Below are 13,306 nucleotides of genomic sequence, written 5' to 3' on the forward strand. Positions count from 1 at the left end.
TAATTTTTTAATTTTTAATTTTAGAGCCACACCCACAGCATAGGGAGGTTTCCAGGCTATGGGTAGAATCAGAGCTGCAGCTGCCAGCCTATGCCACAACTGCAGCCATGTCAGATCCAAGCCATGTCTGCAACCTATACCACAGCTCACGGTAACACCGATCCTTAACCCATTGAGTGGGGCCAGGGATCACACCTGTGGTAACTAGTCAGGTTTGTTACTGCTAAGCCACAGTGGGAACTCTGGTTTTAATTTTAATTAGAGGAAAGTGATCGCAAGTTTAGAAAGTGAAAAATCAGGAAAAATAATAGTTCAGTAGACTAATGATTCAAAGGAGATGAGAAAAGAAAATTCTCAAACTCTTTCTGCCAGTTCACAGAGCCTTAAAAACCATTTCAGCTTTAAAGAAAAAGAACATCTGCTTGTTTATTGACTCTTGTGCCATAGGTGGTGCGATAATCCTGCCAGGAGGTTTAAGGAATCCGCCAAAGTGAGGCCTCCTGAAGGTGAAATAATCAATGTCTATGTTAGGGTCCACTATTATCTAACTTCTTGCAGTCAGGGAAGTCTTGAATCTAGAGAAATATAAAAGTTGCAGTGTTTTTTCCTAGCATTTTTTTGTGAGTGAGTGCCTATTCATAGCTCATGGTTTTATGCAAGAGATTTGCCTGAGCTGCTCCAGGTCTTTGCTCAAAGCCCATAACACCCCCCTTTAACAGGAGTGAACATAATCTTTTGATTAAAGGGTCCAGAGAGAAAAAAGGAAGGTGCAAACAAAAAAACTCAGATGGAACCAGCTGGGACCAAGACAGCAATGAATCTGACCTCCAATAGACCCTGAGTCTCATTATACACTGATTCTACTATATTAGCACATTAAATGACACACCTACTAGCAGCTGTGACTTGACTTTAAGGACCAAAAAAGAATAAAAAGGGGGTGGCACCCAACTCCCTTGAAAAAGCCTTGTCTCTTCCCCTGTAGACTAGTGCAAATGCCTCCCCATTACTAGCGTCACTCCTCCTTCCTTTGCCTTTACTCTTTAAAGTCAAATCCCTCTTGCCAGATGGGCAAGAAGTTGATCTTAATTCCCACTTCTCCATTCTTCAGCCGCTGAATAAAGCTTGTGCTGTGTAAATCTCAGTTTGGGTTCTGTTATTCACTTCCTTGAACCAGAACTTCCTCGAACCAGAGCCTCAGCCGGACTAGGGCCCCAGCACAGTCCATACAAATTTAGTAGCAAGCCATTTATGGCACATGTGTCGAGTCACCAATTCAGACACTGGTTGAGCACCTACTATGTGTGAGAGAGTGTACTGAGTGCTAGGGACATAGTGGATGTCAGGAAACATGAAAGATGAGCTGATGCAAGGGATCTCCCTCCTACTACAAACACACAGTAATGCTAGACAAAATATAGCAAAACCAAGTTTCAAAAATACATAGGTGAGTTTAGAAAAATTCCCTGGACGCCAGAGTGGTGAGCAAGAGCTGATGCCTGGGAACCCATTGGGGCCAGGGACTGAGATGTGACCCCAGGAGCAAGAAGGGGAAGCCTTGAGTTGGGATGTGGTAAGACATCTCTGTATTGAGCTAGACATTTTGAAGCACTGCCATTTTTATGAACAGGGATGATAAAAGCAAAGAAGCTTGCCATCCGTCTAGGGCCCCGAATGAAAATTCACCTTCAAGAAAGAGAAGCCCCCACCCTCTCCCATGTATAAATGCAGAATCTATATTTACGCTGGCCAGACAGTGGGGAGCTCTAAGCTGAGAAACGCCATTAAATCTTGGGTGCAAACACAAAAATATAATCTCCTGCAGAGGAGACAACACAACTTGAGCACACAGGACTCCCACAGAAAACAAAGAGAAACATTCACTGACGATGAGCAAACAATCCACTCCTAAATGAGGAAAGGAGGGATGGGAAGAGAGGGCAAGTTCATTCAAAGGAACATTAGTCCCTAAGACTCCGCGATAATAGAATAATCTGAATGAGATGATTAGGCATGTTTAAAATGGAAGGGATAAAAGCAGTCATAATGAAGCAATGGAATGACACAGAGCCTGCCTGGGAGATGAGAAGGAAACAAACAGGGATCACTCAGTTCAGGAGAGGGACAGCACAGGAAGGAGCAGTCACCCCAGGATGGATCCAGCCTGCCCAGGGAAACTAACACATGTCTAAACTGTGTCCACAGGGAACTGGGGATATTACAGGCGGGGGGACTCAGATGGCACATTCAAGGGCTGCCACCATCAAATGTCTCCATTTCCTTAGCTACTGCAGCGATTTCCTCTAAAGAAATTAAGTCTGTTATATGGATATAGTTACGTATGTATCCACCTCTCCCACCCAGTCTGTGAATTTCTCCAGCATGGTGACAATGGATCCTTCATTCACATCAAGCCACACTCCCCTTCACCCATTCTCCTCTCTCTCTCTCTCTCTCTCTTTTTTTTTTTCCTTGAGCCACACTCAAGGCACATGGAAGTTCCCAGGCCAGGGACTGAATTGGAGCTGCAGCTGTGAACTACGCCACAGCTGCAGCAAAGCCAGATCCTTAACCCACTGTGCCAGAGCAGGAATTCCTCACCCACGTCCCTCTCGCCACACCAGTCTTCGCTCAGTTCTTCAAGTATGCTAAGCTGTTTTCTACTTCAGGGTCTTTGCACATGCTGTTGTCACTATCTAGAATGATCTTTTCCTTAAGCTTTTCTTTTGAATCTCTGCTTAATGGGCACTCTTCTGAGAGAACTTCCCTGACCACCAATCTGACATAAGTGTCTTTCTACTATTGCTTTCAAGGTCACCCCTTGTGGGTTTCTTTCCCTTACCTTAATTTCTAATTATTTCATCATTTTTTCCTTGTCTCCTCCATTAGAATGTAGACTCCATGAAGGCAGGGAATGATCTGATCACTCTTGGAGCACTAATGCCTGGAATTTATTTAGTAGGTGTTTAGTAAAGGTATCAAATAAATTAATATACTCAAGAAACAATGATCAAGCAATTAACACTATACCCAGCTCGGAGGATACAGAGCTGGAAAGCATGGATTTGAATTCTGCCGCTTAGTGAGGGAGAGACATCCAACAAGAACTTGCAGTAAATGCGACTATGGTAATGACAGAGGAGGTACAGGGTGTTGTGGGAGTGCCTGGCAAGGGTGCCCATTTTATACCGAATTCGGGAAGGCTTCCAGGAAGAAGCAACATTTAAGCTGAATCCTGAAAGATAAATAGGAGCTCACCCATTGAAGGGAGCTGGAAGATGTTCCATACTGACAGAAGGCCCAGATGCAAGAGAGGCATGCCTCTTGGGAGAGACCGAAAGAGACTCTGCATGGGTAAAGCTTAGAGATGCTGCAAGAAGCAAGATGGGGAAGGTTAAGCAAGGCCTGATCCTGGAGGGTTTTCAAGCTGTGATAAGGAGTTTAGACTTTATCCTGGAGTCAATCAGGAGCCATTAAACATCCCAATTGGTGTTTCATAAAACAGCCCTTGGGGCAGTGTGGATGATAGGAAGAGGACTGGAGGCAGGGAGATGAGACGGCCAGTGCAATAATTTAGGTGAAATGAGAACAGTTTAGATGGAGGCATGGTGATGAGGAAGTGAACTGGGCGAATTCAGGGGAGAAGGCAGCAGTTGGGACAGGTGGCAGATTGAGGATGATGGCTAGGTTTCTAGCATGAATAACATGGTGAAGGGGGGCCATGTTTGGGTCACACCCAGCGGAAAACAAGACACCTAGTATATATGCCATAATGTGTACTTGATGAAGTAGAAATGATCTCTGCGTAATGTTTCCGTAACGATGAGTATACATCAGCTCACTTTCAAGCCCTGGGTCTAACCTGGGTCTAAGTGTGACCTACTATTTCCCACTGCCTCCACCTGCCTTGGGTTCCCTATTCATGACCTTCCAGGCTAGCCTTAGCTTGATCTTTCTCACCCATGGTCCAGAAATTATTTGCCTCTGTCCCCTGCTAAGAAGTGTGTGTTGTGCCCCTCCCCCACTCTCTCCAGTCACCAATGTCATTAATGCCAATAATACTGCTGTAATTTTTCATTCATTTTCTTGGTATTTCACAATTACAGTAACATTAAAATTTACACTCAATAATATTATTACAGTTTTCCACGCTAATGGGATTATTAGTTTTGTTCATTGTGTTGGAAAGCCATTAGCATAAGATTTACCTCCAATAATATCTGCTGTGATTTTTAATGCCCTTGAAACTTTCAGTGAGCGATAAGTCTATTAATACGAGAATGCTGGAAAGCATATAAATGTCTTTCTTGGGAAAAGAGGGCTTTTTATTTTCATCCTGGTTGGACTCAGGTTCTTTGATACAGTGGTTGGTAGGATATAAGGTATTAAAGGCTGAGAACACTGTGTTAGTTTGTAGATGTGTTCAAACAAGTTCCCGGTTATTCAGAGGACACTTTTATATTCTAGGAGGATTCATATTTTTGCTTCTTTTTATGTTGTTTCTTATCCAACTTACAGAAAAATATAATAAATTGAGTGCTTGCAGGAACAATATTTAGAACCATGAATTGCCTGGAAGGAAAGGACCCTGAAATCATTCTATCCGCCTGCCTTTCTGAATTGCTGGGGAGTTGGATGCATTGCCAGCACAGGCTGGGCAGGGAGGGTAGATGGGCAGGGCTGGCCTCATGAGCACATGACCTGTGTAAACTCTCAGGGCCCTGGGCTGTAAAATTCACAGTGTCGATAACTTGAAATTCTAAAGTTTTGAACAAGGGACCCCACATTTTCATGAGGCCCTTCAAATTATGTATCTGGCCCTGCATACATGCTTTGGAGGTGGACAGGCTTTGATTCTGTTCTGGATTCTCTAATTACAGACTATACCTCAGTTTCCTTATTGGAAAAACTAGGGTAATGATATTATCTTCTCTAACTTGAGCTGAGAGCTAAAAGTACACGTCCAGCATCTAGGGGGCCGGTCAGGTGGTGACAGGACATGCTCAGTACCCATAATGTGTAGTACCCATAATTAAACATTACTAGGACTTAATGTCAGCAACACTAGCTGGTTGGCACAGCCAGACACTGTATGCATAGAAGCTAATCCCAGGTGTGCTGGTTAGGAACACACCAAGCAAAGAATGTTTTCCTAAGGGGGACATTCCTAAGGGGGGACACTCATCCATCAGTTTTCAACCTTCCTTGTACCATGACACATGACATAATGTTTGCCAGCACAAGGTGATCTCAGTTCCTCACAATTCACACATGCTTCCCTTCTCTCCAGAAGCATCTCAAGAGAGCCAGAAAAGGGAACCCTCCTATACTGTTGGTGGGAATGTAAAGCAGTACAACCACTATGGAAAACAGTATGGAGGTTCCTCAAAACACTAAGGATAGCGTTGCCGTATGATCCAACAATCCCACTCCGATAAAACTCTAATTCAAAAAGATACATGCAACCCTATGTTCATAGCAGTACTCTTTACAATAGCCAAGACATGAAAACGTCGTAAATGCTCATTGACAGATGAATGGATAAAAAAGATGGGATATATGTATAAAATGGAATATTACTAAGCCATAAAAGAATGAAACAATGCCATTTGCAGCAACATGGATGGATCTAGAGATTATTATTATTGTTATTTATTATTATTATTATTATTTGTCTTTTTAGGGCCACACCCATGGCATATGGAGGTTTCCAGGCTAGGGGTTGAATCAGAGCTGTAGCTGCTGGCCTACACCACAGCCACAGCAACTCGGGATCTGAGCCACGTCTGCGACCTACACCACAGCTCATGGCAATGCCGGATCCTTAACCCACTGAGTGAGGCCAGGGATGGAACCTGCATCCTCATGGAGGTTAGTTAGATTCGTTACCACTGAGCCACAATGGGAACTCCAGATTATTATACTAAGTGAATTAAGTCCGAAAGAGAACGATAAATATATCATTTACATGTGGAATCTAAAGTATGACACACATGAACACATCAATGAAACAGAAACAGACTTACAAATATAGAGAACATATTTGTGGTTGCCAAAGGGAAGGGAGGATGGGAGAGGGAAGGACTGGGAGTTTGGGATTAGCAGATACAAACTGTTATACCTAGAATGGGTAAACAACAAGATCCTACTGTATAGCACAGGGAACTATTTTCAATACCCTGTGATAAAGCATAATAGAAAAGAATATGGAAAAGAATATGTACATGTATAACTGAATCATTTTTTCTGTGTAGCAGCAATTAACACAATGCTGTAAATCAACTATACTATGATAATTTTTTTTTTTTTTTGGTAGGGCTGCACATGAGACACATGGAGGTTCCCAGGCTAGGGGTCTAATTGGAGCTACAGCTACCAGCCTACACCACAGCCACAGCAATGCAGGATCTGAGCCATATCTGTGACCTACACCTCAGCTCAAGGCAACACCGTATCCTTAAGCCACTGAGCGAGGCCAGGGATCGAACCTGCAACCTCATGGTTCCTAGTTGGATTCGTTTCTGCTGTGCCATGCTGGGAACTCCTGATTTTTTTAACTTTAAAATATTTTAAACTTTAAAATTTTTTAGAAAATCAAAACATAAAAAGATAGCTAATGACTAACACGAGCATTGCTATGAAGATGCCCATGACCTTGATCTAATTCATTTGTAAACTTTAGTGTTTCAACTACTATTTGTAACAAATGGTTTTCAACATACAACCCAATAGAACTTGACAAGCCAGCATATCACAATTCCTCACCTGAGAACCAGGAACCCAAATCAGGGATTGTCCCTCCATAACAGGATAGACAGATGAGGACCAATATGGAGATTGCATCTGACTTTGCAGATGAACATGGCTATGCTGCAGCCTGAATGAGCAATGCCAGTTACCAGAGTCAGAGAAACACTAAGTAGTTGGTAGGATAAACTCGTGATGAATAACATATTGTCTTCAAACACTGGGTAAAACATTTTTTCTAAGCATGGAGAAAGGTTTTACACTGTAAAGCACTGGGCAATCTATTCAAGACTCTGTGATAGCCTCTATGGGGAAACAATCTGAAAAAGAAGGAATATAGATATCCACTCTATATCCACACATATAGGTGATTCACTTTGCTGTCCACTGACACTAACACAACATCGTGAGTCAACTCTTCTCTGATTAAATTTATTAAATACACATAAAATCTATTTTAAAAAACCAAAAAAAAAAAACCCCAAAAACAAACAAACAAACAAAAAAAGGAATGGAGAAAGGTTTTCAATCAAATTAGTGAGAAACCTAAGCTAATTCCTAGGCATTTTGGGACTCTGGCCCAAAAGAATTCCTCAGAGGATTATAGCAGGAATCAGGTGACCTTCACTTCATTCAGTTCAGGCTTTATGGGAGCATGAGGTTCAGATGGTAGACATCAGGAGGAAGGACTGGGGGCCTCAGCTCTGCTTGTCCTCATGCACATACACATCCAGAGACACAGGGCCCAGTGTCTTTGGGGTCCCTGCATTGTCTCGGGGACACAGAACAGGAATGTGAGCAGGGCAACAGCTTTGCAGTGACTTGTGCTGTGAAGTGACCACATTCCAAACACGGTTTGCTCTTACTCCCTCCTGAGTGCTTGAGAGCAGTGAGCTGTGGCTGCCTACCCAGCTCACTCAGGCCCCAAGAGCTTTTGGGGGTCATGACTGCCAAGGCTGGATGGCCTCCTCCTCACATACGGCCTGTGAATGGCCTTCAAAAACCACAGCTCTTCTCCTAAGATCCCTCATTGGCCTCCTTCTCATGCTTTTGATGAGGTTGATGATGGTATTTCCCAAAAAGTAAAAAAGAATGACAGACTCTTTCTCCCTTATCTCTCATTGGTATGAATAGGGACCTAGATAATGGCCTGGCTCCTGGGTCCACACAACATGGTACTTGGTACCTAAAAGATGCTTTGGTCTATAATGATGCTGTTTAATCGCTGATGAGTTTACCAAACACCTCAAAACATAGGTGCAAAAACAAATGTTTCTTTCCGGAAATGGTGATTTTAGCTTAGTGTGAATGTCATTTCCTGACCCTGTCAAGGATCATAGTAAGAAAACCAACCATAATCCATTGCACTGACCCTCAGAACAGAGACGCGGTGCCCCAACCATGCAGTCACAGCAGCAGCTTTTAGCACAAGCTGACAAAGCCACACATGCCTTTAAGGAAAATCTGAGTTGACCCAATGAACATTTGCGCCTCTGTCCTCACTGAACATCACCCTCCCAGACTCAGCAAATAGATTTCGCTTCCCTTGGCACCAATTTTCCAGCACATTGTACAGTAAATTTTGAACCCCTGGGAAAGAAAGTTAAAGGATGGTTTGACTGCATTTCTGGATTTCAGTCATTCTGTGATTGTTTTTCTTACCTGCTGTCGAATTTCCTCCTCCATTTTCACTGGTGAGCCCAATTCTGCAACTTGTTTGACGCCTTCGCTCGCATATCCTCCATACTCCCACAGGACATAGTTCTTGGAATGGGATCCACCAATAATCGCAGACCAGTGATTGGCCCTACCTGGGAAAACCAATTGGGATGCAGGTATCAGTATGGCTGTGGCTGAAACACAAGTCCCTTAAAGGATGGGGAGGAGGTGTAATTGGACAATGACTCAACCAGCGTTGGCTAAGCACCTGCTTTGTGTTAGGTCCTGTGCTATTCAGGGATGCATATGACAGTCCCTATAAGCAAGACGTCTTGGGAATGGTAGATGCCTGAGCAGGACACAGAAGCAGCCCAGAAGGATGACTTCTGTCTGGGAGGATCTCAGAGAAGAGGAAAATTGAGAGAATTTAAAAAGCTGAGCAGATTCGTGAGACAACAGAGAGGAAAGACTATTTTGGGCAGACTCAGAAACATTAAATAACACTGTGTGTTTGGGGAGCCATAGGTAATTTAGCATTGCTGTGTCACAAACTGTCAAGGGGAGAGCCAGGAAATGATGCCAGGGAGGTAGGAGGGAGCCTGCTCACGAATGGCCTTGCTCTAAATGCTTTATGAGTTCAGATGTCATTTGAAAGGCTCTGAAACCATGGGAGGGTTCTGAGCAGGGGAATGACACAATCACATTTGGATTTTTGATAAATGATCCAGACAGCAGTGTGTGGAAAGCACTGGAGAGAGCAAAATTAAAGCATGGAGCAGTGGAAGTCAGCAGGGAGCAAAAGATAGAGGAAGTGAGTGAGGAATTAGGCTTAACAATTCCTGGGAATAAGTATTGCCATTTTTAGCTGGCTTTTATGCACACTCCAGGGTAAGGGGTAGGCAGGGTAGCCACGTGAAAGGATGGGATAGGTGGTTTGGATACAAGGAAGTGACAAGTCCACAGTGGTTTGGTGAGGATCGGGCAGGATGATGACTGCAGAAGGATGTAGCAGGGAAAAATGGGTGACACAAAGGGAGAAGGTTGGGGCAGGACCAGGAGAGAACTTGGTGTGAAAATGTTTCAAAGTCTCAGGGGGGAGGAAGGAGAGGAAAGAGAGTCAACATCAGTACCACAATGGTTTGTTTTTGCACATGATGGATATAGTTATGTATATATCAATCACTAAGTTACATGCAATTCATCCCATAGGATTGGCTCAGTTCTCCACCCTTCTTCGGTTGGTTTTATAAAGTCTCAAGTTAAAGAACGTTTGCAGGGAGTTCCTGTTGTAGCTCAGTGGTAACAAACCTGACTAGGATTCAGGAGGATGAAGGTTTGATCCCTGGCCCAGCTCAGTGAGTTAAGGGATCCGGCATTGCTGTGAACTGTGGTATAGGTAAGCAGACATGGCTTGGATCCTGAATTGCAGGGGCTGTGGCTGGTGGCTACAGCTCCAACTTGACCCCTGGCCTGGGAACTTCCATATGTCATAGGTATGGCCCTAAAAAGACAAAAAAGAAAAAAGAAAACAACAACAACAACAAAAAACAAAAAACATCTTCGGGCACAGCAAAGAGGAAGAAAACTTGAACCTGGTGGATCCAGCTAACATTTGCCATTTACCACCTTGAGGATCCAAGGTGAGCAGAACTCTCGACTCTAAACCACAACTTAAGAAAATGGTTCTGAACAGGCTCTGATCTTGTTATACCTGCTACCCGCCTACCTCAGGGCCCTCTGGCCCAGGGGCACATGAAGAACATGGGCACAAAGCCACCAGCCTGGTCTGCTGGATGGGATGACATCATCCAGGCAGATGATATCACCATGTGGGTCTGCCCAATTGCCGGATCATTATTTCCTACACACCAGGGAAATACAAACTCCATGGTTGACCATCATATCCCTAGAGAAGACAAATGGAGATGTTGCCAGCTATCTCTCTAACTCAATTCTTGAGTAGGGAAAATGTATAGCTACCATTTAGGCCAAAAGCTCTGCTTGTATAGCGGCAAGTGTTGGAGCCAGTCATGACATTTGGTTCGTGATATGAACAGAGGGAAACCAGTTTCAGCATCTCTTGCTCCCCTTGCTCTGTTCCACAAAAATGCCCCCTTGTTCCAGACCTATCCTACTTGCAATTTTGTAGTCAGTGGCTTAGCACATGCTCTTCCCTCTGTCTTGGCTTTCCTCCTCTTGTCTTGGCCACCTTTATGATTTACCCAGAAACCTTCCAAGATCACCTTAGAATGATTTAAGTCCTTGTCTTCTGTCTCCTCTTACCACAGACCACATTAAAAACAATTACAGTTGGTTTATAATATTATATTAGTTTCAGGTGTACAAAATAGCAATTTAGTATTTTTATAGATTATACTCCACTTAAAGTTATTAAAAAATAACGGCTATAATTATTTGTGCTGTACACTGTATCCTTGTGGCTTATCTATTTTAGACATAGTAGTTTGTATCTCTTAATCCCATACCCTTATCTTGCTCCTTCCCTTTTCCTTTCCCCATAGGTAACCACCAGATTGTTCTCTAAACCAGCACAGATCACACGTCTGTTTTCCCCTTGACTGTAAGGTCCCTGAGAAAGGCTGCCTTCAGCACTGTATCCTCAGTGCCTAGCCCTGTGCCTGATGCACTGTGGATGCTTAGTGCATGTTTACTGAAGCTTTTCATCCAAACAATCCCATGAAAGGGTGGCAATGTACGTGCTGGAAGCATTGGTGATCAGGCTTGCACAGATTTGATTCAATGTGATTAAATTCAAGTCTCAGTTCGGCAGAATTCCTATGTCCTACTGGGCTAAAGCACTTAGCTATTCTGCATGCTGTTAAATACATGCCAAATGACAACAAAAAGGAAAGGCACTGGTCTCAGAACCAGCATACAGAGTCAAATCCTAGCATTGCCACTTACTAGCTGCATAAACTTGGTCAAATTCCAACTACTTTATTTCTCCCGAGTCCCAGCTCCTTCCTTTGTGATTCAGAGATGATAATACCTACCTTATTGACCTGTTAGAAGAATTAAATTAAATTATAAAAATAATGATAGAAAATACATGCAATCACCAGCACACAACAGACCCTCTCAATGATGATAGTTTCTTCCTTCTCTGGTTGTTTGGGAGGTGACCATAATGAGCAACATTTGAACCTGCCTTTAATTTGATAAAGAAGAAACATATAATATGAACTCAGAGAAGAGAATAAGCACTGTCACAGAGGGTCAGGGGATGGACCCAGATGGCTCGTTCTGGTTTATTCATTCATCTCATTTACTATGTGCCAAGCACAGTGGCAGGCCCTGGGCACTGACAGCAGTTGGACATGGGGCTTGTCCTGGAGGGACTCATGGTCTGGGGGTGGGGAAACAGATGGAGAAGCAGATTACCTACAATCAAGCATGGTCAGAGTTATGGAAACAGGAACACTGAGCTCAGGGGATGGAGCTGCAGACTCTAAATTCAAGGATTCAAAGTATAAAGATGTGTTTACAGAGAGGCAGGTGCCTCAAGAGTGAGACGGCTTACTTTTTTTTTTTTTTTTAAAAAAAGGAATATGTAATTTTGATGTATTCAGATTTATCGCTTTTTTTTTGGCCATGCCCATGGCATGCAGAAGTTCCCAGGTCAGGGATCCAATCCATGCCACAGCAATGGCCTAAGCCACAGAAGTGACAATGTCAGATCCACAACTGCTAGGTCACCAGGTAACTCCTGATATATCTTACTGTTGAATAAAAAGTATTGTACCAGTTCAGCCTTCTGGTCAAGACAGTTGTTATAATGGTCTTGCAACATACCACATTTATTCAAATTTCCATACACTGAATGACATCCATCATAGAATAGATACCTGCAAGGTACTAGGCTAGGGCGAGGGGGCAGACTATGCTCTCCCTAGGGGGACAAGGCAGGCACTCATGGAACAACAATTTGCAATGTAAGAAATGGCAGTGGGGGAGTTCCTGATGTGACGCAGTGGAAACGAATCTGACTAGGAACCTTGAGGTTGTGGGTTCAATCCCTGGCCTCACTCAGTGGGTTAAGGATCTGGCATTGCTGTGGCTGTGGTGTAGGCCAGAAACTGTAGCTCTGATTATACCCCTAGCATGGGAACCCCCATGTGCTATGGGTGCAGCCCTGAAAAACAAAAGCCAAAAAAAAAAAAAAAGAAAGAAAGAAAAAGAAAAAGGCAATGGGAGATCCCCCTGTGGCACAATGGGATCGGCGATGTCTTGGGAGCCCTGGGATGCAGGTTTGCTCCCTAGCCCAGCACAGTGGGTTAAGGGTGCATAGGTTGCAACGGCAGCTTAGATCTGATCCCTGGCCTGGGAACTTCAATATGCCATGGGGTGGCCAAAAAAGAAAAAAAAAGCAACCAAACAAAAAGAAATGGCAATGAATTCAGGTAAGCAGTAGTCACTACTGTGCAGAATGGAATAGGGGAGAGTGGCCAGAAGGTAACCGAGAGCTAGAGGTTTGGGCTCTAGTCCTCCATTCATGACCATGAATCAGTCATTCTATCTCTCAGAGCCTCAGTTTACCGTTCAGAATAGTGATAAAAATGACTGGGCTGGACCGTCTCTCAGAGCTGTGCCAATTAATTGGGCTGCAACAGGAGAGAACTACTGAAAACTTTAAAGAGCTGAACAAAACAAAGTCTCCATTTTTTTGTTTTTTTTCTTTCTTTTTTTTTTGGTCTTTTTAGGACTGCTCCTGCAGCATATGGATGTTCCCAGGCTAGAGGTCAACTTGGAGCTGTAGCTGCTGGCCTACGCCACAGGTGCAGCAACACTGGATCTGAGACACGTCTGTGACCTACACCACAGCTCATGTCAAAGCCGGACCCTTAACCCACTGAGCAAGGCCAGGGATTGAACCTGCGTC

The 13,306-nt window shown here is 43.7% G+C and overlaps 1 protein-coding gene across 1 annotated transcript in view; it reads right to left on the reverse strand.

Annotated features, from left to right (window-relative positions):
* The window catches only part of SPON1 (spondin 1), a 335,754-nt gene that overhangs the window by 123,203 nt on the left and 199,245 nt on the right, over positions 1–13,306 (reverse strand). The window contains exon 6 of the mRNA XM_047776237.1: positions 8,410–8,558. Within this exon, the coding sequence (XP_047632193.1) occupies positions 8,410–8,558 (149 nt within the window). The remainder of the gene's footprint in view (positions 1–8,409; positions 8,559–13,306) is intronic.

This window comes from Phacochoerus africanus, chromosome 4 (assembly GCF_016906955.1).
Source record: "Phacochoerus africanus isolate WHEZ1 chromosome 4, ROS_Pafr_v1, whole genome shotgun sequence".
Taxonomy (NCBI): Eukaryota; Metazoa; Chordata; class Mammalia; order Artiodactyla; family Suidae; genus Phacochoerus; species Phacochoerus africanus.